The following is a 21,203-nucleotide window of genomic DNA, read 5'->3' as shown; positions in this document are numbered from 1 at the left end:
CAAATAAAAACAAGGACGGATCTATATAATCTGTAGAAAGATGGTATCATGGAATTCAGACATTTCCATTGAAATTTTGTATATATATATATATATATATATATATATATATATAAAAAAAATACATGCCACCCAAGTAACAAATCAACTCACTGTGTCGATGGAACCACAACTTGGACATTGCTTTAGCAAGTAAATTAAGCAGGCATTTATGTCCAACAAAATTGTGGTTAAATAAAATCAAAACCTAGCCCTCCCCTAACCTTTAAGTCAACCAAATCAATGAGGCCTTGTATACTGAATCGATAATAAATCCTATTTGTTGCTTCACTGCGTAAATATTGATGCTACTTACATAAAATATTGCACATGTTACTGTTCAAGGTGATGTGACACTCGAAATTTTGAAATCCTAAATCTGTCTCCCTCGATGAAAATTATCAAAAATAAAGATTTGAATTTTAAGGTAATTGTTTTGTTTGGTCGAATTTAAATAGATAGTGTTATTACTATATATTAATATTAGTCAAAGGTAATAAGTATAGAAAGAAATGATAAAGTATAGAAAGAAATGATAAAGTTCCGTACAAAACGAAAGAAAAAGAAAGCAGGACAATTTTTTCCTGTTTATAGAATGAGCATTGTGGACCTTCATTGCTTTAGATAAGCTGATAAAGAGATAGACAATGACATTATTTGGTAAATGGCCTCTATACTATGGTTGTTATCTAAAAACGCTAGAGTAGCAGCACAAGTACAATATATACTAGTTACTTTTTCGTAGTGACTAGGGAATTTAGGGGATTTCGAACTTAAGACGGTTTATTTGGAAGATCACCTACCCAACTAATTCGGTCACTCTTGTATTAAGCTAATTAAGGGCCACAACACTTGTATACGAAACATCCTTAACCTGCAGGTTGGAGAGTTTTTCTAAAAATATTACTATTGGCATGATATGTTTCTATATTTTTACTTAATGATGCATGTTTTAGGGGATCTGTTATAATTAATTAACATAGTTATTTCTGTCTGTCTTATGTATAGTTTATCTGCTAATTGAGGAGACCTCAAGCCTCGTTTTTCCCAAATGAGTTGTAAAACCTTAAGGATGCATGCAAGTTCCATTTGACTTGGTCATTTTATTATTTTCCTTTTAGCAACTGCTTGGTAAATCCATGTATCAAGGCCATTGTGTATATTTGTTTATAGATCTGAATAAGTACTTATGAATTGTGTTTAATATTCCCTTGCCTCTACGTAACTCATGAGTTCAGATTTTACTTGTGCGATTATACTGAATATAGCTCTATTGTGTATTTCCTTCTCTGCTCTTTCTTCTCCAGCTAATTTTTCTATACATGTTTCTTCCACTTTACAACAGATATTCCAAGAATCAGAATGTAGGAAATTCAAATTAATTAGTCAACGTAACTGTTTGGCACACCGTTAATTCCTACTTAATTAACTGGGCCAGCCTGTTCATTATCCCTAGCTGCATATTTACACTTCTGACGCAGTTTAACTTTAAGACTGTATTGGATATGTTTTTGTTGTTGAATGTAATTTAATTTTAACCATTTACAGTGCTAGTTACTACACCAAAAGTTCGCAGAGCATTTTTTTTTTCTTTTCCTTTTTCACTTATCAGCTTTTATGAGTAGATAGTTAATGCTAATTTACAAGCCGGAAGATTAGATTATGGAGCAAGAACAATGAATTATGTGTATATGAAATCATTGAAATTGCTATCAAGAAAGTTGCTCCAAGTCTATTTTGATTCTCTAAGTAAGAACCAAGTTTTAATTATAAGCTAAATATCTTAAACTTCTTTCTCACACAATTTCAATATTATTTTTACACCGCATTCAATATGAGATGATAATCCTGAGATTATGCTAATTCCATCCGAAAACAATCAAAATGATGTTAATATGAAATGAAATTTGAAGTAAGAGTTTATCTTTAAGTTATTATAGATATGAAAAATGAATAAGATGAATATAAAAAAAAAGTTAGACATGGGAAACAAATAAGATAATTATGAAAAAATTATCAACCAACTTATTTGTTGCAGTATAATTTTTTTAAATTTAATTTAACACGAGAATTATTAGTATTTGTGTTTATTTTTTTAATTAGAAAGAAGCATAGACGTCCAATAACAAAAACGTTATCATTTATAATTTGTATTAACTTCACAAGACCAAATAGTATATTAATTTCACAAAATTAAATCACTGCATAGATCTTTTAAGTAGTATTCCTATGATTTTTAAAGAAAAGAGAGGAAAACATACACGTTAAATCAACATATAGATTATTTAAAAGAACAATCTAAAAGTATTTTTTTTTTCGTGTGTGTTGGGACTAAAATTATTCATCCACGCTTAGCAACTTCGTAAATAAAATTATTATAAAACAAATGCAGTTTATCTAAAAAAAAACAATAATAAAAAAAATAAAAATAAAAATGAGAGGTTGAAGTGCACCCAGCAAGAGTGTCGTGGACGAACTACGTCGTTTCAAGCAGACATCTAGAACTTTCTGGTGTACCTAGTTATACCATACACCGCAACGCATCCTATAATTACTCTATCCCCTTCTACAAGCATCTGTTTTTCCCTATTTCTTCGCCTCCTCTCTAAAACCTTCCAAAACCCTAACACACAGCATCTCCATCCACAATTACGAATTAGTCTTCTTCCTTTGTTTCTCCGATGGCGACCGCCGCCTTGCTCAGATCTCTCCGTCGCCGTGATTTTGCTACCTCTTCTCTCTCTGCGTATAGAACTGTGAGTTCATTTTCTTCATTTCCAGGCTGTTATGTTTTTTCGTCTGTTAGATCTTTGCTATTCTAATATCTATAGCTGGTGAAGAAAATGAACTCACAGTTGCTCTTCTCTCTTCTCCTTCATCACTCAACCATCAAAATATAGTATATAATTAACAAACTCTTTTTTTTTTTATTTAAAACTATACTAAACCACCTATCTATTCCTTTTTTGACGCTGTTCCGACACTGATGAGCATCTAAACAACCTCATTTCTGGATGGACTGAAAAAATTTACTTCAACCCCAGTATTGAGTTGAGCCGAGCTGGCTATTTTGACGCCTATAACAATACAAAACAAATATAAAAAAGGGGTAACAAGTATTCTAGTCGTCGCTGAAAAACACCGCAGGCCTCTTTCGCGGGCTCAGTCCAGATTAGCCGCATTACGACGGCGCAATGCGGCTGTCAATTTTCCGGTATCGGAGTTATGCTCTTGCACCGCCGTTAATCCGGTGCTTCAGGTCACAAGCAGCATTGAAAGCATTGGCTAAAGCATCGGAAGACAAAATCCCAAATCTCATCCTCTACAATTATCCTTCATTTTCCGGAGCTTTTGCTGCGCTTTTCGCTCACCTCTATCATTCTCGTCTCAACATACCTTACCTCGTCTTGCCTTTCTCTTCCGTTGAACCCTTCAGGTTCTCGTCTTGCCTTTCTCTTCCGTTGAACCCTTCAGGTACCTTCTTTTTTAGCTGCACAGTAGAAAAATGCGATGAAGAAGGAAGTTTGACATAAGATAGTTTAACACTACAATGAATAGTTTAATTAGGATGAATCCAAATACTACTTGAACAGAGCCAAACAGAGGATTCATGTAGTAGACCCTGACTAATTTGGATGGACAAGTAGTTGATTGATTAAGCAAAGAAGTTAGGTCAATTGCGTTGCAGGGAGGTTTGATCACTGAGGAAAAGAAAATACCTAAGGAATTTCTTCTTTGTTCACATATTCAAAGAGAAAAGAATTCGATATTCTTTTTTCTTGTATCTGGGATTGAACATGGATTATTCTTTTTCTCTTTGTAATTTTCTCGATAGAGTTGGAGACTTGTGTATTGACGGGCTGAGAAATTGCTACTTCCTTGATTTTGTTGGTCCAAAAGGATTTGCTGAGGAGCTTGCTCCGCGGACCTCATGCCAGTAAGTTTTTCTTTTTTATTAAATAAATATAAATTTCTTCATATTCTGGTTGTTCTCTTGATTTTCACTTTGATAGTGATTCTGGAAGTTGGAGATGGGCTATGAACTGATTTTTTAAATTAAATTAGGATAGTAGGGTTTGATCACCGGAAGTCCGCCCTATCCAAGATCCCTTTGAATCAAAGCTCTGGTGGGAGTATCACATTTCATGTCAACCTAGAGAAAAGTAGTTCAGTTGCTGTTTATGAACATTTCTCTTCTAGGCTTTCAGAGTTTGGATCCAATAAGGTGCATTCTTTTGCATTTGTCATTGGCAATACTTTTTTTTAGCTAGATTGTTTTTTCACAGCGACTGGCCCTAAAGTGGTGATGTATGTGTTTTTTTAATGGACAGGGGGATGCTATCAGCTTGCTAAACTCTACTTTTCAAGATCGAGTTGAAAATGTTCTAAAATATATAGAAGATGGAGATCTTCTCAGGTGGAGTTTGCCTGATATTAGGGCATTTGGAATTGGAGCTAACCAATGGCATTCAAAATTGAACTGCATCACTAATCCACATATGTATAAACAGGTTCACAGTTACTTTTTGCTTTTCTCTTAGGGGTGGGATGTGGTGGTTATGTGGGGGGAGGGTCAGTTGGTTGTCTAGGATGGAGAACTGGAGATAATAAAGTATGCATTTGATGCTATGTAGTTTTTCCGTTTTATTGTGCTCAAATGGAGTTGATCTAGATAAGTTCATGTTGCATTCCCTTTTACATAAAATGTTTTCCCTCAGTAGAGTATTACTAATATTTTTCCCTTAAAACAGCTAATGGGGATTTGCACCGGTGATTTAATTGTTACTGGAAACTCCCACATTTCAAATAGATTGGCTGCGGCACACAAGTTGCTGGATAAGTTTTTCAAAATTCGGCTGGGGAGAGGACTTTATGGTGAATGCTTGGTAAAGAAGAATATTCTTCTATGACGTTTTCTTTTGAATTGGCTACTTACTTCACAACACTCAAAAATACTAGGAAGTCTCTGAGAGCACAGCTGACTGTATGTCAGTATTTAAAGTATTTAGTTTCAGATGCTCAATAACATGTTATACAACTTTCTGCTTGAGTTGCTTTCAATCTTCTACAGGTTTTCTATATGCCAGGTTATTCATGCTTAGCCAACATTACTCTATTTCAGTTATAATTGTACAAAAAAAATTCCCTTTCTCAAGATAATAAATGAAGTATTTAAATTCTGTTTTATCTTTTAGGGGGTTAGAGCTGATGGCGAACCAGACTTAAGTGATGAAATTGGCAAGGAACTAAGCAAGAAAAGTGCTTCAGTTGGACTCAGGTTTTTATGTTTATTATCTTCTTTTTTTCTTAACGTGTTGCATGGGCATTGAGACCATTTTTATTAGTTCGCTTTCGAACCAGAAAGATCATAAGCTTCATGATCCACATCCATGACTAGTTTTATGCTAAAAGATCATATCTTAAGGTATTTGTTGCTTTTACCACAATTTAGTACATGTAACTGCTGCATTTACTTTGAATCTATTATACCCCAGGCCTATAGGAGCAGTCGTATACCTTCAGCGGAAGAATCTCAAGATGTGTCTGAGGACTGTAGATGCTGCTACTGATACTTCAGAAGTTGCCAAGGTCTGCATCACGATTCACTTGTCTTGGTGGTTATTTACTTATTTATTTCTCTTCATCTTGAAGATATTCCTCACCACTAAGCTCTTTGAAATTATGCTGCCAGCTATGCTCGTCCCGTTCACCCTCCCACAAACAAACACGGACTCATGTTCTTTATTTTTCGTACAAACAAATAATTTGCTTCTTTAAACATGCAGGCATATGGTGGAGGTGGTTCTCCTAGTTCTAGCTCATTTATAATTCGGATGGATGAGTATAACCAGTGGCGCTCAGTGCATTCATCCTAAGTAGGGTACAACATGAATTCCCATCCTCTTCATAGTTAATCCAACTCATGTATGAATTATTGAATTCCTTTTAAATGTTTGTGTGAGATAGATGCATTCTCGAGCTAATCATTTAGCTTAGGCAAATAAGAGGGAGTATATACTTAAAATGGCATTAGGGGATGCAGATGTGCAAAAAGACAAAATGTACATCAAGAAAGGAGCAAGAAGAGGGATGAGATCCTGGAGGGACCATCAGTTAGTTGAAAGGAAATCTTCCTTCTTCTTTTTTTTCAATTGGAAGTAGACTAGGAAAGTTTGAATAGTCTGTAATTTAGTGAAATTGAATTTTGATGCAGAGACCTATAGTGAATTGTTAGTACTTTCTCCGTTTCAATTTGTGTGTCTTGTTTTCCTTTTTAGTCCGTTTCTAAAAGAATGGCTCTTACCTTTTTTGGCAACTTTTTATTTTAACTTTCCACACGGCATGTTTAAGATCACAAGATTAAAGGACATTTTGATATATTCTATATATCTTTAGTTTAGGACACAAGATTCTAAAGTCTTATTTACTTTCTTAAACTCTGTGCCAAGTGAAAACCGGACAAACAAATGGAAACGTAGGGAGTATTTGCCAATTTATGTGGCACAATTGGAATTTCAAACTTTTAAACTTTGAACATGAATTCAGGCATAGAAACTTTTAGTATTTAGGAATAAAATTTATATATTTAAAACTACGTAAAAAATACTATAAATCATAGAAATTAACAACTTTAAATTTTTAGAAGGCATATAATGAAATTTTGGTCAAAGAAAAACTTGATCGACTCTCGAAATTTCAATTGTGCCATATACATTGGGGCGGCGGGAGTACATCTTTATCCCTTAAAATGGTGAAAAATCCATCTTTCATAGTTATTACGAGTAGAAAAGGGAAGAGCCTGAACATAAAGTAAGGCAGACAATTGTAGGGATAGAAAACGGTGCGGGGTGGGTTGAAGTCTTTCTGGGTTTTACTATAACCAAGATTGAGGAAGATAGAGTGCGAACAATTTAATTCTTCCACGGTAAATGTGATTGCAGTTGTAGAAGATGTTAACAGTCTTGTTTTACAAGAATGTTTGTCATTACTTACAAGAGAGAATTTAGGTAGGAGCAATATGCAATAAAGTGGTGATGATTTTCCAGATCTAGGTGTGTAACTTCTGAATACTACTTGAGAGAATATAAAGATTCTTCTGGGCCCTTAAATACATATAACTTATACTGAATATATCCACTTATCTAGCTGGACACCCATCAACAGCTATGCCTTTGGCTGTTGGACAAGTTGCCAATTCACAGTGTTCCCCGTTAGTACCCCACCAAGTCACCCCTTTATTCTCCATTCCCAACGAGAAATATAGTAGGACTGCCATGAAAGCTACTCCTGCATCCAACGCTGCGGATAGAATGTAGTTGTATCTCTGCCACCATTGCTTTCGGTATCGGAAGATGAAGAAGTTGAAAATTGTGCCGACAATGACCCATGCATTATAGTTTAATGGTGTAGCGGGTGGCATGGCACCTGTTGCTCCCAGAAGCACTGGAAGGTTGATCAGGGGAATCCATGATTGTGTTGGAAACACTTTATGCAAGAGCCACACTATTACAGGTCCTATTGCACCTCCAAGGAAGAACCAGTTCATGGAGCTGTAGTTCCCAAGAGTTCCAAAAATCCTTTTTGGTCCGACTAAACCCCAGATAACTGATGCATCAAAAAACACACGATCTCCTGGGCATGTCCATGGACTGTCTGGTGGAAGGAGATCATCTTGACATATGTTCTCGATGGAGTTTAGCAGCCACCACGCCACAGATATGTTGATAGTTCCGGAAATTATTGTTCCTAAAAACTGGAATTTAACCAAACAAGAATGGAAATTATTCTTCTAGTCTCGAATTTACCGTTGTTTGAAATACTGATAAATTCTGGTTGTTGGAAAAAATTGACTAAGTTAAATAACGTGTCTCAGTACTTCCTGATGAAAGATAAATTGCTAAAATTCTTGTGTACGTTGATAGATTATGAAATCCTAACTCTCCATATTTACTTGTTTTTCTAGTATGTCCAATTTTATTCTACCCTTTATAGCTGCTTTTAATGAGCATTGCACTCATAATTTAGGATTCATCTGACTGTAGACAACTATCTACATACATATTGAGGTAAATGCCTTTTGGTGCTTTCTGTGATTTTTTTTTTTAAAAAAAAAAACAAAATGGGGTGGGAGGAGATTTGGCTTTTAATGATGGGTTTGGAAATGCAAACTCAGTTCATTGAAGTGATGCTCAATTCTATACATCTATGCAGTGATCTAATGTCTGCATTTCGTGTCATTTATATCTCAGCACATAAAACATGTTTTCTCTCTGAATTAAGACACTGGTGACTATTCTGGATGTCTTAAAGATATGGAGAAGCTTCTTCATTGTGGACTTGTGGTCTCTCTACCTAGGAAATTGTTACTGCTAATCGTTACTGTATACTAGAAGCTCCAAGTTCATCACTGCTGTATTTCCAACTTTTTGGCAGTAATGATAAAGTGAATATACCTGAACCAAGAACATTGATCGTGGGGGGATCTTCATGTAGTGGCCCAGTTTGAAGTCACTGAGGAAAGAGACAGCCTGTGACATACTCATGTACCCATAGACTTTGAAGCACACATTGGCTATTGGTCGTCCTGGTAGTATTATTCCCATGACATATTCAGTGATTATGTTCAAGCCTGGGGTCTGCAAATTAGCATCATAAATAAGACGCTTGGAAAAAACTCTATTGAAATAACAAGGGTGATGATCTTGGATCTGTTCTTGCAATAAATCCAACTAGTTTAAGGTATAGACATCGATCGGGGCTTGCATATTGGTATGTTAAACAAAAAGTGAATGTCAGTCGTTTAGTAGTACTTAGAGCTTCCAATAATAGTACATTAAGATTTCTTTGCTAATAGCCTATATTTTGGCAGGATAAACAGTTCAAACATGCTAAATAATCTGATAGGCAAGACATACTTGTGGTGCTAAATGTAAGTGTAAATGTGTATGCTTTATCACCTGGTTTGTTGTAGCTGTTATGATGCTGATTGGAAGAGTGAAGATAAAAGCAATAGCACTTGCAAATAGAAGCCCCCACCATGGCATCTGGACTTGGTTATTCAAGAAAATGCAGAGGATTAGGGAGACTGCTAGTGTCACCAGAAGCAATGCATTAAACCACCATGAAGGTATGTCTTTGTATTTCCTCATTAGTCTTGTATGAATATCCTCCTTTCCCTTATATGAAGCTCGGAATCTTTCATATATTTCCCTACACATTGCAAGTGGACAATAAATACAATCCTTAACCGTCATTGTTGTAGCTTATTAATAAGCAACTCTTAACCTTATTCATAGTTCTACTTAATTGTAGAAACTTTGCTGCTAAACAGCTCTATATATGTAGCAATTGAGTTGTCAAGAATTTGAGGAAGTGTAAAATAAATTGGCACATTATCAATTTTGGGATGATAAGACATTTAGTTCCATTAGATTATTTTTTAAAACATAGTTTTCCTCAACTTCGACTCTAGATTGTAAAACACAAGGAGCAATTTGACGAAATAGTAGTATTGTGTCTTGATAGCTAGTGTGTATTACCTTCCATAGAACAATGCCACGTGTGTAAGAGTGGATGCTATAGTAGCAAAACCAAAACCGTAAGTGAGAGCAAAGAACATGCTTATATGTATCCGCCCTTGCTCCTCGTACTTCCCAATATCTAGCTCAAACTTGTCATTCACGATGGCTGATATATCGTACTTCTGACCTTGTGATGTGAATAAGTGCGATGAGAAAATGGGAAATTTGGAAGCACCATACAAGTCAAACCCCCAATATGCTGTTGGGATCACCATGTATATTATCAACATGTACCCTGCAAAGACGTTGACAATGGCAAAGAAAGGGCAGATGAGGGGGCTGAACAAGAAGGATGCCACAGCAGACCAATCTAGGGTTATAGCTCCAAGTCCAAGACCCCTCATGCCTGATCCAATTTTCTGAGCTGTTACTGATTTGGAGAATGCTCAGCAGATCCATGAGATGCTCGTGAGCGTAGAGAATAGATATCCTGGTACCAAATACCAGCAAAAGCTGCATATCAATGCAATAAGGAAAAATTTTGCTCTTGACATGCGCTGATCATCTTTCTCATGCAAGGCCCTACAAATATCGAGGTGTGTTATGATTTGCTGCATCTTTGACCCGTTTGAATAAGAAAATTACTGTGAAACAATTTACTTGTTCTATACAAGCGCAGCTGGAGTAAAAACCTTTCAACCATTGCATAGTCTGAAATGAATGAGAAAATTTGAAACAAAGAAACTTACAGTGATGATTCATATAGTTCACTGCAACTTCCTTTGACTGAGGTGTCGTTCTTGAATAGAACCTTACACTATTTTGGGTTAAATTGGATTTGTGACGCTTTAGAATGTAAATGTGTGGTCCGGGACCTCCTAGGAAGAGGATGAAAGGAATAGAGAATACAAAGACATTTTTTCCAGCTATATGTCACGATAAATAGTACTCCCTCATTTTAATTTATGTGTCTTACTTTCCTTTTTAGTATGTTTCAAAGGAATGTCACCTTTCTATATTTAGCAACTTTTAAACTTCAGCATTCACTTATACCCCTGAACTATTAACTGTATAAACGTGTTTATGAGACCTCAGTTTACAAATAATCCATTTTACAAGAACAAAGACTGTATTCTTGTTTCTTTGCATGATATATATCTGGAAAATGAATTAAGCTGTGATCGTGCAGATGATTGACTGGTATTTCGTGATTGAGGTAGGATTTTGATGACACCGGAGTGTGGTAATCAGCATGTATGCTATTAGCCTGTTTGGATTGACTTATTTTTAAGCAGTTTATAAATTGAAAACTGCTTATAAGTTTTTTAAAAAAAGTAGGTGCAAGCCAAATTATTTTTTTTTACTTATAAGCTGTTTTCAACTTATAAATTACTTAAAATAAGTTCATTCAAATAAACACAACTATTTATTGGGGCTTATTTTAAGCACAAAATGATTTTAAGTTGATCAGTCAAACACTCAAAAAAAACTGAAAATAGCTTATAAGTCAATCCAAACGGCCTCTATATCTGGATTGTTGGTTGGTGCTCAGCAGTCAGCCTCTTCGTAAGCGGTGAAGTTAAAGGGAGGATTTCAAATTACTATTGCAAATTGTCATTATGCATGCATTCGTAGTTTGTAAACAAACACATTGCAAAAGATGTTAGTCTACTAACGAGTAACGATCAACTGCTAAATGCTATCAATGTACAAATGTGAATTCTCTTTGACGTGCCTCACCCCTTTTACTGAGTAGCGGGAGTTCTCATATCTTACATTACGCTACTTGTGTCAAAGAATTAAAGTTGTAGCAGATCCAGATGAACATGATTCAATTTTTCTTTAGTGAAGATGTACATAAAATCCAATATTTCCAGAAAAAGCAAAACTTTTGGGGTTTTAAGTATCGGGATTGGCTCCTGAGTCAGGGTCAGGGTTGAGACCTGACTCCTGACTTGACCTAGGACTCCACACCCAATTACCTAACTCTTGACCCGGCACTCGACCACTACCCCGGATCTAACCCTGACTCCCGACCTTAACGACTTGACCCGAGATTCTATCCTTGAATTAGCCTCTCGAACCCAACCTGGAACTTGACTCTCGACCCTGACTCCATCTTGACTCTCGATTGTAGTATTTTTTTTTTAGATTATAGTATTTTTGATTTCAGTATCATAGTATTTTCCTAAATTATATTTAAATATTTTTGAAACAATATTTTATAGCTATTAACCAAACATTAGAAATATTTTTCGCGAAAGACATTTTCCTTTCATACTAGACACACCCTTGGTTTGTGCCGTTAATTTTGAGATAATAAATGGCACGAGGGGTCGGCGATCTATAGAGCTGGCTGGCATCTGTCAAAGAATCGATTTAACATTTTAACTAGCATGTGACCAGACCCATCTCATCTCCTTAAGTAAATATATACAATGATCAATTTGTTTTTCCTTGAGACTTGAGAGTTGCATTATTTTTATTAACAACAAATATGGATAGAACGTGGTCGAATATAGGAAGCACATGGTATACCAAAACTAGAATGTGGAAAATTCTTTATCTTTTCTTCTATTTATTTATAGTTTTTTAACTACATGGCCGAACAATAAGGCAGAGGATTGCAAATTCTTTTTTTTCCATTAGGAGTATTGGATAAACCATTTAGATTAGGACAGATCTAAGAAATTTTAGTTGAGTTATTAGTTCATAGAGAATCCATTATTTATTACTCCTATAGAAAAAAAATATTTGGGCACGAGATATTTTGGTCAAGGAGATGATCAGATAGTTTGGGACGGGAAGGAAAATAAATACTAGTTAGTAGGGGTGTAAGTCGGATTTTTCGATATCAATTTTTTTTGGGTTTTTCGGGTTTTTCCGAATTTTTTTGGTTTTTTCGAGTTTCTCAGTTTTTTATAGTATCTACTAAAAAACACAAAGCAGTGTTTCTTAAAAAGAGTTCTAGTACAAAATATCAACGTATAAGATGGAGGCAGAACACTGTTTGAAGTTTTAACTTTATAAGATGGATTTTTTTTGTATATTATTTAGATGGGTTTCTCAAGTCCAAATCTAAATGTAAGACATACAACAAAAATTATGAAAAATTTTAAAAATATATTTATAAATTACATTTTAATAAATATTTTTATGTATAACATAATTTAAAAGTAGTATGTCTATAATCGGATCGGTTTGGGTTTGATTTGACTTTTTTTAGTTAAAACCAAATTAACCCTATAATGGTCGGTTTTTTTTTTCCAAACACCAACCCAAGTCAAACCAAACCACTAATCGAGTTTTTTTTTCCAATTTGATTCGATTTATCGATTTGCCCTGTATAACCCTACTTGTCAGTGTCGGATAATCATAAAAATGAAAGTCATGAATTATAAGAAATTTCACATTACCGGAAAAGTGAGACCTGAACCAAAGTTCCAGGCCACCACATGTGGGCGGGCTCCACTACGTACTTCCTTAAAAGCCCAGCCCATCCATATCCCAAAACCTGCATTACAAACAAAAGCTTTTTAAGTTTTAGGAAACTTATCAATATGTAATTTATTTATCAGTATGGTCGAAACATACAAAATTTAGGGAAGATAATGATGGTGATAAAACTTTGTTTTTACCTGAGTGGTAATAATAAGAAGCCAACCAGCCAAAAATGAAATATTCCTTCGGTAAAAAGCTTTGATAATAGTCACAATTCCAACGGCATAAGCTGAACCATTCCCAAAAGCACTTCCAGCATTAGCAAATATAGAAATGAGTACATGTTCCTTCATGTTGAACGGACCCGGATTCAGCGAGAACAATCTCGACCCGAATCCAGGTAGCCGGAACTTCGTCGTCGGTAGAATTGTAGCTAAGAAATGACCGATAGGAAGAGTAGCAACTTGGACTGTGATTTGTGTGATAACTAACGGTTCCGTTCGATAGGAGAAAAATTGGTTGAGAAAAGAGAGTAAACAGCAAGAGAAAAGGCCTAAAAACCACATTCTAAATGTCCATACGGGTAGGGTCGGGTCATCGGTGTTGGTCACCGTTAACCGGACTTCTTCAATCGGTGAGACGTCGTCATCTTCGTTATCGGAGTTTGTCACTCCGGCGAGAGAATCTGGCTGGTAAGTTCCCATTATGGAAAAAAAATGTTGAGCTAGAATACAAAGGCTAACGCAAGGATCGTGGTCCTATTTAATGCATGGGGTTCAAATTCTATTTTTTTATTTTATTAGAACAATATGGGCTGCAATTTGACTTACCATATTCAACGCTAAAATTCAGGGCAACTTGCTGGAGTGAAGACAAGTAGAGTGTGAATCAATGACATAATTATCAACATCTTCGTTTTATGTATTTTCCTCTTTGGGTCGTTGACCAAATTAAATAAGACAAGGTGCTTAAGTCGGATGAAAACAGCCATAGATCTATGTAGAAGGATGGTATTTGGGAATGAATGGGGTACTTGGGAACTAGGGGTTAACAGAATTGGATTTTCTTACGGGTGGGGATTTTGGTGCAGTGGATTTGAGTTTTTTTTAATTGATTTGATTAAATATTAGGGTAGCTAATAGAATGGTGATACGTCATTAATGAAATTGTTAATTAAGTTTAAAATTTCAGCCTTTATAAATAAGGACAAAAAAGACCCTAAAGATTGACGTCGGGGTATTTTTGACCCGATAGGTAAACAAAAGGCATTTTTGTATCAATTCGCATAGTTAAGGAGTATTTTAGACTTTTTTTCAAATTAAATAAGACGAAGATGATCAAGTCAAATAAAAACAAGGACGGATCTATATAATCTGTAGAAAGATGGTATCATGGAATTCAGACATTTCCATTGAAATTTTGTATATATATATATATATATATATATATATATATAAAAAAAAAATACATGCCACCCAAGTAACAAATCAACTCACTGTGTCGATGGAACCACAACTTGGACATTGCTTTAGCAAGTAAATTAAGCAGGCATTTATGTCCAACAAAATTGTGGTTAAATAAAATCAAAACCTAGCCCTCCCCTAACCTTTAAGTCAACCAAATCAATGAGGCCTTGTATACTGAATCGATAATAAATCCTATTTGTTGCTTCACTGCGTAAATATTGATGCTACTTACATAAAATATTGCACATGTTACTGTTCAAGGTGATGTGACACTCGAAATTTTGAAATCCTAAATCTGTCTCCCTCGATGAAAATTATCAAAAATAAAGATTTGAATTTTAAGGTAATTGTTTTGTTTGGTCGAATTTAAATAGATAGTGTTATTACTATATATTAATATTAGTCAAAGGTAATAAGTATAGAAAGAAATGATAAAGTATAGAAAGAAATGATAAAGTTCCGTACAAAACGAAAGAAAAAGAAAGCAGGACAATTTTTTCCTGTTTATAGAATGAGCATTGTGGACCTTCATTGCTTTAGATAAGCTGATAAAGAGATAGACAATGACATTATTTGGTAAATGGCCTCTATACTATGGTTGTTATCTAAAAACGCTAGAGTAGCAGCACAAGTACAATATATACTAGTTACTTTTTCGTAGTGACTAGGGAATTTAGGGGATTTCGAACTTAAGACGGTTTATTTGGAAGATCAACTACCCAACTAATTCGGTCACTCTTGTATTAAGCTAATTAAGGGCCACAACACTTGTATACGAAACATCCTTAACCTGCAGGTTGGAGAGTTTTTCTAAAAATATTACTATTGGCATGATATGTTTCTATATTTTTACTTAATGATGCATGTTTTAGGGGATCTGTTATAATTAATTAACATAGTTATTTCTGTCTGTCTTATGTATAGTTTATCTGCTAATTGAGGAGACCTCAAGCCTCGTTTTCCCCAAATGAGTTGTAAAACCTTAAGGATGCATGCAAGTTCCATTTGACTTGGTCATTTTATTATTTTCCTTTTAGCAACTGCTTGGTAAATCCATGTATCAAGGCCATTGTGTATATTTGTTTATAGATCTGAATAAGTACTTATGAATTGTGTTTAATATTCCCTTGCCTCTACGTAACTCATGAGTGCACCTAATTCAGATTTTACTTGTGCGATTTCATTGAATATGTCTTTATTGTGTATTTCCTTCTCTGCCCTTTCTTCTCGAGCTAATTTTTCTATACATGTTTCTTCTACTCTACAACAGATATTCCAAGATTTAAAATGTAGGAAATTCAAATTAATTAGTCAACGTAACTGTTTGGCACACAATTAATTCCTACTTAATTAACTGGGCCAGCCTGTTCATTATCCCTAGCTGCATATTTACACTTCTGATGCAATTTAACTTTAAGACTATATTGAATATGTTTTTGTTGTTGAATGTAATTTAATTTTAACCATTTACAGTGCTAGTTACTACACCAAAAGTTCGTAGAGCATTTTTTTTCTTTTCCTTTTTCACTTATCAGCTTTTATGAGTAGATAGTTAATGCTAATTTACAAGCCGGAAGATTAGATTATGGAGCAAGAACAATGAATTATGTGTATATGAAATTATTGAAATTGCTATCAAGAAAGTTGCTCCAAGTCTATTTTGATTCTCTTAAGTAAGAACCAAGTTTTAATCATAAGTTAAATATCTTAAACTTCTTTCTCACACAATTTCAATATTATTTTTACACCACATTCAATATGAGATGATAATTCTGAGATTATGCTAATTCCATCCGAAAACAATCAAAATGATGTTAATATGAAATGAAATTTGAAGTAAGAGTTAATCTTTAAGTTATTATAAATATGAAAAATGAATAAGATGAATATAAAAAAAAAGTTAGACATGGGAAACAAATAAGATAATTATGAAAAAATTATCAACCAACTTATTTGTTGCAGTATAATTTTTTTAAATTTAATTTAACACGAGAATTATTAGTATTTGTGTTTATTTTTTTAATTAGAAAGAAGCATAGACGTCCAATAACAAAAACGTTATCATTTATAATTTGTATTAACTTCACAAGACCAAATAGTATATTAATTTCACAAAATTAAATCACTGCATAGATCTTTTAAGTAGTATTCCTATGATTTTTAAAGAAAAGAGAGGAAAACATACACGTTAAATCAACATATAGATTATTTAAAAGAACAATCTAAAAGTATTTTTTTTTTCGTGTGTGTTGGGACTAAAATTATTCATCCACGCTTAGCAACTTCGTAAATAAAATTATTATAAAACAAATGCAGTTTATCTAAAAAAAACAATAATAAAAAAAATAAAAATAAAAATGAGAGGTTGAAGTGCACCCAGCAAGAGTGTCGTGGACGAACTACGTCGTTTCAAGCAGACATCTAGAACTTTCTGGTGTACCTAGTTATACCATACACCGCAACGCATCCTATAATTACTCTATCCCCTTCTACAAGCATCTGTTTTTCCCTATTTCTTCGCCTCCTCTCTAAAACCTTCCAAAACCCTAACACACAGCATCTCCATCCACAATTACGAATTAGTCTTCTTCCTTTGTTTCTCCGATGGCGACCGCCGCCTTGCTCAGATCTCTCCGTCGCCGTGATTTTGCTACCTCTTCTCTCTCTGCGTATAGAACTGTGAGTTCATTTTCTTCATTTCCAGGCTGTTATGTTTTTTCGTCTGTTAGATCTTTGCTATTCTAATATCTATAGATGGTGATTTCATATCATACTGTGAATGATTTAAGCTTTATCACTTCCTTGAAATGAAAATAAATAAACTTTCATATTCTGGTTATATATAAGACGCACCCCTTCTAGATTTCTCTGAGTTGTGATTATGGGACAGAGAATTCGTTCATATTCTGGTTACGTAATATGTTGTAATTGGGATTAAAAAATCTAATATATAGGATGTTTAATATGTCTTAGCTTCCATAATTTTCGTCTTAAATTAGGAAGAGCTTTTGAGTTGAGATTTTAAGAGAAGAATAAAGGAAGGGTGAATATCGATCGACTACTGTTGCTGATAGACTTGGCTAATAGTGGGTTATCCCTTGTTATTATACTAAAGCTGTCGTTCAACAATTTTGCCAATATAGAATGGGCTTGAATATAGAGTAGAATGGATATATAAGATTCTGTGCAACTGACCTAAATTGAGGTGAAGTTGATTGGTTTGAAAGATCTAGCTGATAGATTCTCATCTCCTACATTTTGATTAGCTAACGTTCCTCTATTATTTGCTGTTTGTTGGCTTGTGCAGCTTGCTTCCAACACCAAGCCTTCGTGGTGTCCATCACTTGTTGGTGCTAAATGGGCTGGTCTGGCTAGACCATTTAGGTATCTAGATTGTAGAATCGCTTTTCCCTTTGTATCTTGTATTGGTGTATTTGTTTCTCAAAAATCTTATTTGCCTTCCGTTGCAGCTCCAAACCTGCTGGAAATGAAATTATTGGGATAGACTTGGGAACCACCAACTCTTGTGTTGCAGTGATGGAGGGGAAGGTAAGGATTATAGTTTTTGAAATGCTAATCTTCTGTTCAGTTCATATTTGAGATACTCTGTACTCTAGATGGCTTCAGTGGGTTATCTAACCTTCCTCGATGCTGCTCTTGTTAATGCAGAATCCTAAAGTCATCGAGAATTCTGAAGGGGCTAGAACAACTCCTTCTGTGGTTGCCTTTAACCAGAAGGGAGAACTGCTTGTTGGTACTCCAGCCAAACGTCAGGCAGTTACCAATCCTACAAACACTCTTTCTGGGACCAAGCGTCTAATTGGCAGACGCTTTGATGATCCTCAAACACAAAAGGAGATGAAGATGGTTCCTTACAAGATTGTGAGAGGCTCAAATGGAGATGCTTGGGTTGAAGCAAATGGACAGCAATATTCTCCAAGCCAGATTGGAGCATTTATTCTAACAAAGATGAAGGAAACCGCAGAAGCCTATCTTGGGAAGTCTATTAATAAAGCTGTGATCACTGTTCCAGCTTATTTCAATGATGCCCAGAGGCAGGCAACAAAGGACGCCGGGCGAATTGCAGGTCTTGATGTGCAAAGGATTATCAATGAACCTACTGCAGCTGCGCTCTCTTATGGTATGAACAGCAAAGAGGGCCTTGTTGCTGTTTTTGATCTTGGCGGTGGAACATTTGATGTTTCAATCCTGGAGATATCAAATGGTGTTTTTGAGGTAAGTGAAATTTGTGGTACTCTAAAGCTATGTATCTTTCTGATTTTCCCGTCTAAACTCATCTCTCTACTTGCCTCCACCTAGGTCAAGGCAACTAATGGTGACACCTTTTTAGGAGGAGAGGATTTTGACAATGCATTGTTAGAATTTTTAGTGAGTGAGTTTAGGAGGACTGAGGGAATTGACCTATCAAAAGACAAGCTTGCCCTACAAAGACTTCGAGAGGCAGCTGAGAAAGCTAAGATAGAGCTTTCATCAACATCTCAAACGGATATTAACTTGCCGTTCATCACAGCCGATGCATCAGGGGCTAAACATCTTAATATCACACTGACAAGATCAAAATTTGAGACATTGGTGAACCACTTAATTGAGAGGACAAGGAATCCTTGCAAGAATTGTTTGAAGGATGCTGGAGTATCTTTAAAAGATGTGGATGAGGTCCTCCTGGTTGGAGGTATGACTCGGGTCCCTAAGGTGCAGGAAATAGTTTCTGAGATATTTGGTAAAAGCCCAAGCAAAGGTGTCAATCCAGATGAGGCAGTTGCCATGGGAGCTGCACTTCAAGGTGGTATTCTCCGTGGTGATGTTAAAGAGTTGCTTCTTTTGGATGTAACTCCTCTATCTCTCGGTATTGAGACATTGGGAGGTATCTTCACTAGGTTAATAAACAGGAATACTACCATTCCCACAAAGAAAAGCCAGGTGAGTTGTTGGATCTTAATGCGTTCTCCTGTTTATTTTTATTATTGCGTAGTATTGCCAGAAGTGGCTCCTTCCGTCCAATATCCATATAAATTTTTTCCATGTGGGGAGATGTATGACCATTCCATGTTTATACAAATTTCAAGAATTCAAATTCACTGAAGTAAAATTTTTTAAATTTGATGTGATTTTCTTTGTCAAACTAACTTTTCGTTTCTATTCCGTCATCGCTGATATGACTTACAAATTAGCATCTTAAATTGTCTGCTGTCAAATATGGATTTGGAGAAGGATGACACATGCTTGTCGAGGTCTTAATTTCCCAATGTGAAGTATGCTCGTATTTTGTAGTGTTCAGTGTGTTGCTGCCTCTTGTATTTCAGGTGTTTTCTACTGCTGCGGACAACCAAACACAAGTGGGCATCAAGGTATTACAAGGTGAACGTGAAATGGCCTCTGATAACAAGCTTCTGGGTGAATTTGAGCTTGTAGGTATTCCTCCAGCGCCAAGGGGTATGCCCCAGATAGAGGTCACGTTTGACATAGATGCAAATGGAATGGTCACCGTGTCCGCCAAGGACAAGGCTACTAGCAAAGAGCAGCAGATCACCATTCGGTCATCTGGTGGTCTATCGGAAGATGAGATAGACAAGATGGTCAGGGAAGCTGAATTGCATGCCCAGAAGGATCAAGAGCGCAAGGCACTTATTGATATCAGGAATAGTGCAGACACCACCATATATAGTATCGAGAAGAGCTTGAATGAATACAAGGATAAGGTCCCCAAGGAAGTGGTTACAGAAATCGAGACAGCTATTTCGGATTTGAGAGCAGCAATGGGGACCGAGAACATTGATGATATCAAGTCGAAACTTGATGCAGCAAACAAAGCTGTCTCTAAGATTGGAGAGCACATGGCTGGTGGCAGTTCTGGTGGTGCATCCGGAAGTGGTGGTGCTCAAGGAGGAGATCAACCCCCAGAGGCTGAATACGAGGAAGTGAAGAAATAGATGATTATTCTAGGCGAAATTGATTTAGTGCATGCGAGAGACAGAAATGTTATAGATCTACTTTCCCTCTGAAAATGAGTTTATTTTTTTCCCCATCTCATTCCCTCCCTTGGAAGAATTTTACCCTCAAGCTCAAAACTGGTTGTATTAAGGGTCTTGAGTAGTTGTGAATTTATTAGTGTCTAGACTATCTTTAGTAGGACGAACAGGTGAGTATGATTTTTGACAATCCTTCAATGTTGAAATCGATGAAACAGTGTTTTGTTTCCACAATAATATGATACTGTGCTCTGGAAATACGACTTTTTGTCTGCTTGATGCTTTCCAGATGTAGCTGCCTCCGATGTGAGCGACCTCAACTTTATGAATGGAACACTGATATTTGCTTTTCATACCGAAACAGTTCCAATTAGAAGAATAATTAAAATTATACTACCAAGTACCAATTTGGATAAGATCGATCTCATTCAGACAAAACATAACTAAAGCTATGTGGCATTTTCTTCAAAATTAACCTTTTCTTTTTTCTGTACTTGCGAATTCACAAAAATTTGTTTGATATCTTCAATTATCAAAGCTTGCAAAAAGTTATTGGATGTAATTCATAAAGAAACATAGACATAAGTTTTGAACCCATTAATTTAAAATGAATTATCCTTCTCAATATTTACCGTCTATAAATCTAATAATCAACGGGGTAAAACTAGAACGATGTTAGTTTTCTTATAATTGAGATGTTTTTCTGTTGCAAAGGATATTTTCTGCAGAAAATTAGAATTTGAAGG

The 21,203-nt window shown here is 35.4% G+C and overlaps 2 protein-coding genes and 1 pseudogene across 8 annotated transcripts; 2 read left to right on the top strand and 1 right to left on the bottom strand.

The window, feature by feature from the left end:
- Nucleotides 1-2,662: 2,662 nt before the first annotated feature.
- On the top strand, nt 2,663-10,757 carry LOC129885696 (uncharacterized). Of its 7 annotated transcripts, none has more exons than XR_008766103.1 (10): nt 2,663-3,475; nt 3,875-3,976; nt 4,105-4,264; nt 4,371-4,550; nt 4,791-4,925; nt 5,235-5,317; nt 5,535-5,628; nt 5,826-5,915; nt 8,473-8,808; nt 8,909-10,757. XR_008766103.1 is itself a non-coding variant. In XM_055960072.1 (9 exons), the coding sequence occupies exons 1-8, from the start codon at nt 3,234-3,236 to the stop codon at nt 5,913-5,915; spliced, it is 1,086 nt and encodes a 361-aa protein (XP_055816047.1). In that variant the 5' UTR covers nt 2,663-3,233; the 3' UTR covers nt 9,011-10,757. The 7 variants fall into 7 exon arrangements, 4 of the variants coding, with proteins under 4 accessions (XP_055816047.1, XP_055816045.1, XP_055816046.1 ...); XR_008766102.1 differs by having other exon boundaries at nt 5,826-5,920; XR_008766101.1 differs by having other exon boundaries at nt 5,826-8,808; nt 8,909-9,166; nt 9,765-10,757.
- LOC129887995 (oligopeptide transporter 4-like) lies at nt 7,178-10,177 on the bottom strand (annotated as a pseudogene).
- Nucleotides 10,758-16,943: 6,186 nt separating the features above from the next.
- LOC129885695 (heat shock 70 kDa protein, mitochondrial) lies at nt 16,944-20,717 on the top strand. The gene is made up of 6 exons (XM_055960068.1): nt 16,944-17,146; nt 17,775-17,851; nt 17,938-18,016; nt 18,137-18,703; nt 18,788-19,408; nt 19,792-20,717. The coding sequence occupies exons 1-6, from the start codon at nt 17,072-17,074 to the stop codon at nt 20,416-20,418; spliced, it is 2,046 nt and encodes a 681-aa protein (XP_055816043.1). The 5' UTR covers nt 16,944-17,071; the 3' UTR covers nt 20,419-20,717.
- The last annotated feature ends 486 nt before the right edge of the window (nt 20,718-21,203 follow it).

Source organism: Solanum dulcamara, chromosome 4 (assembly GCF_947179165.1).
Source record: "Solanum dulcamara chromosome 4, daSolDulc1.2, whole genome shotgun sequence".
In the NCBI taxonomy this organism is placed as follows: Eukaryota; Viridiplantae; Streptophyta; class Magnoliopsida; order Solanales; family Solanaceae; genus Solanum; species Solanum dulcamara.
Note: the sequence above shows the minus strand (reverse complement) of the source record. Positions and strands in the feature narration are given on the sequence as shown.

Bases quoted from the DNA above. Each gene is read 5' to 3' on its own strand.
- LOC129885696 (XM_055960072.1), top strand. From the start codon at position 3,234: ATGCGGCTGTCAATTTTCCGGTATCGGAGTTATGCTCTTGCACCGCCG. The intron at 4,551-4,790 runs GTTCACAGTTAC...CCCTTAAAACAG, and splicing joins ATCCACATATGTATAAACAG to CTAATGGGGATTTGCACCGG. The intron at 5,318-5,534 runs GTTTTTATGTTT...ATTATACCCCAG, and splicing joins AGTGCTTCAGTTGGACTCAG to GCCTATAGGAGCAGTCGTAT.
- LOC129885695 (XM_055960068.1), top strand. From the start codon at position 17,072: ATGGCGACCGCCGCCTTGCTCAGATCTCTCCGTCGCCGTGATTTTGCT. The intron at 18,704-18,787 runs GTAAGTGAAATT...GCCTCCACCTAG, and splicing joins TATCAAATGGTGTTTTTGAG to GTCAAGGCAACTAATGGTGA. The intron at 19,409-19,791 runs GTGAGTTGTTGG...CTTGTATTTCAG, and splicing joins TTCCCACAAAGAAAAGCCAG to GTGTTTTCTACTGCTGCGGA.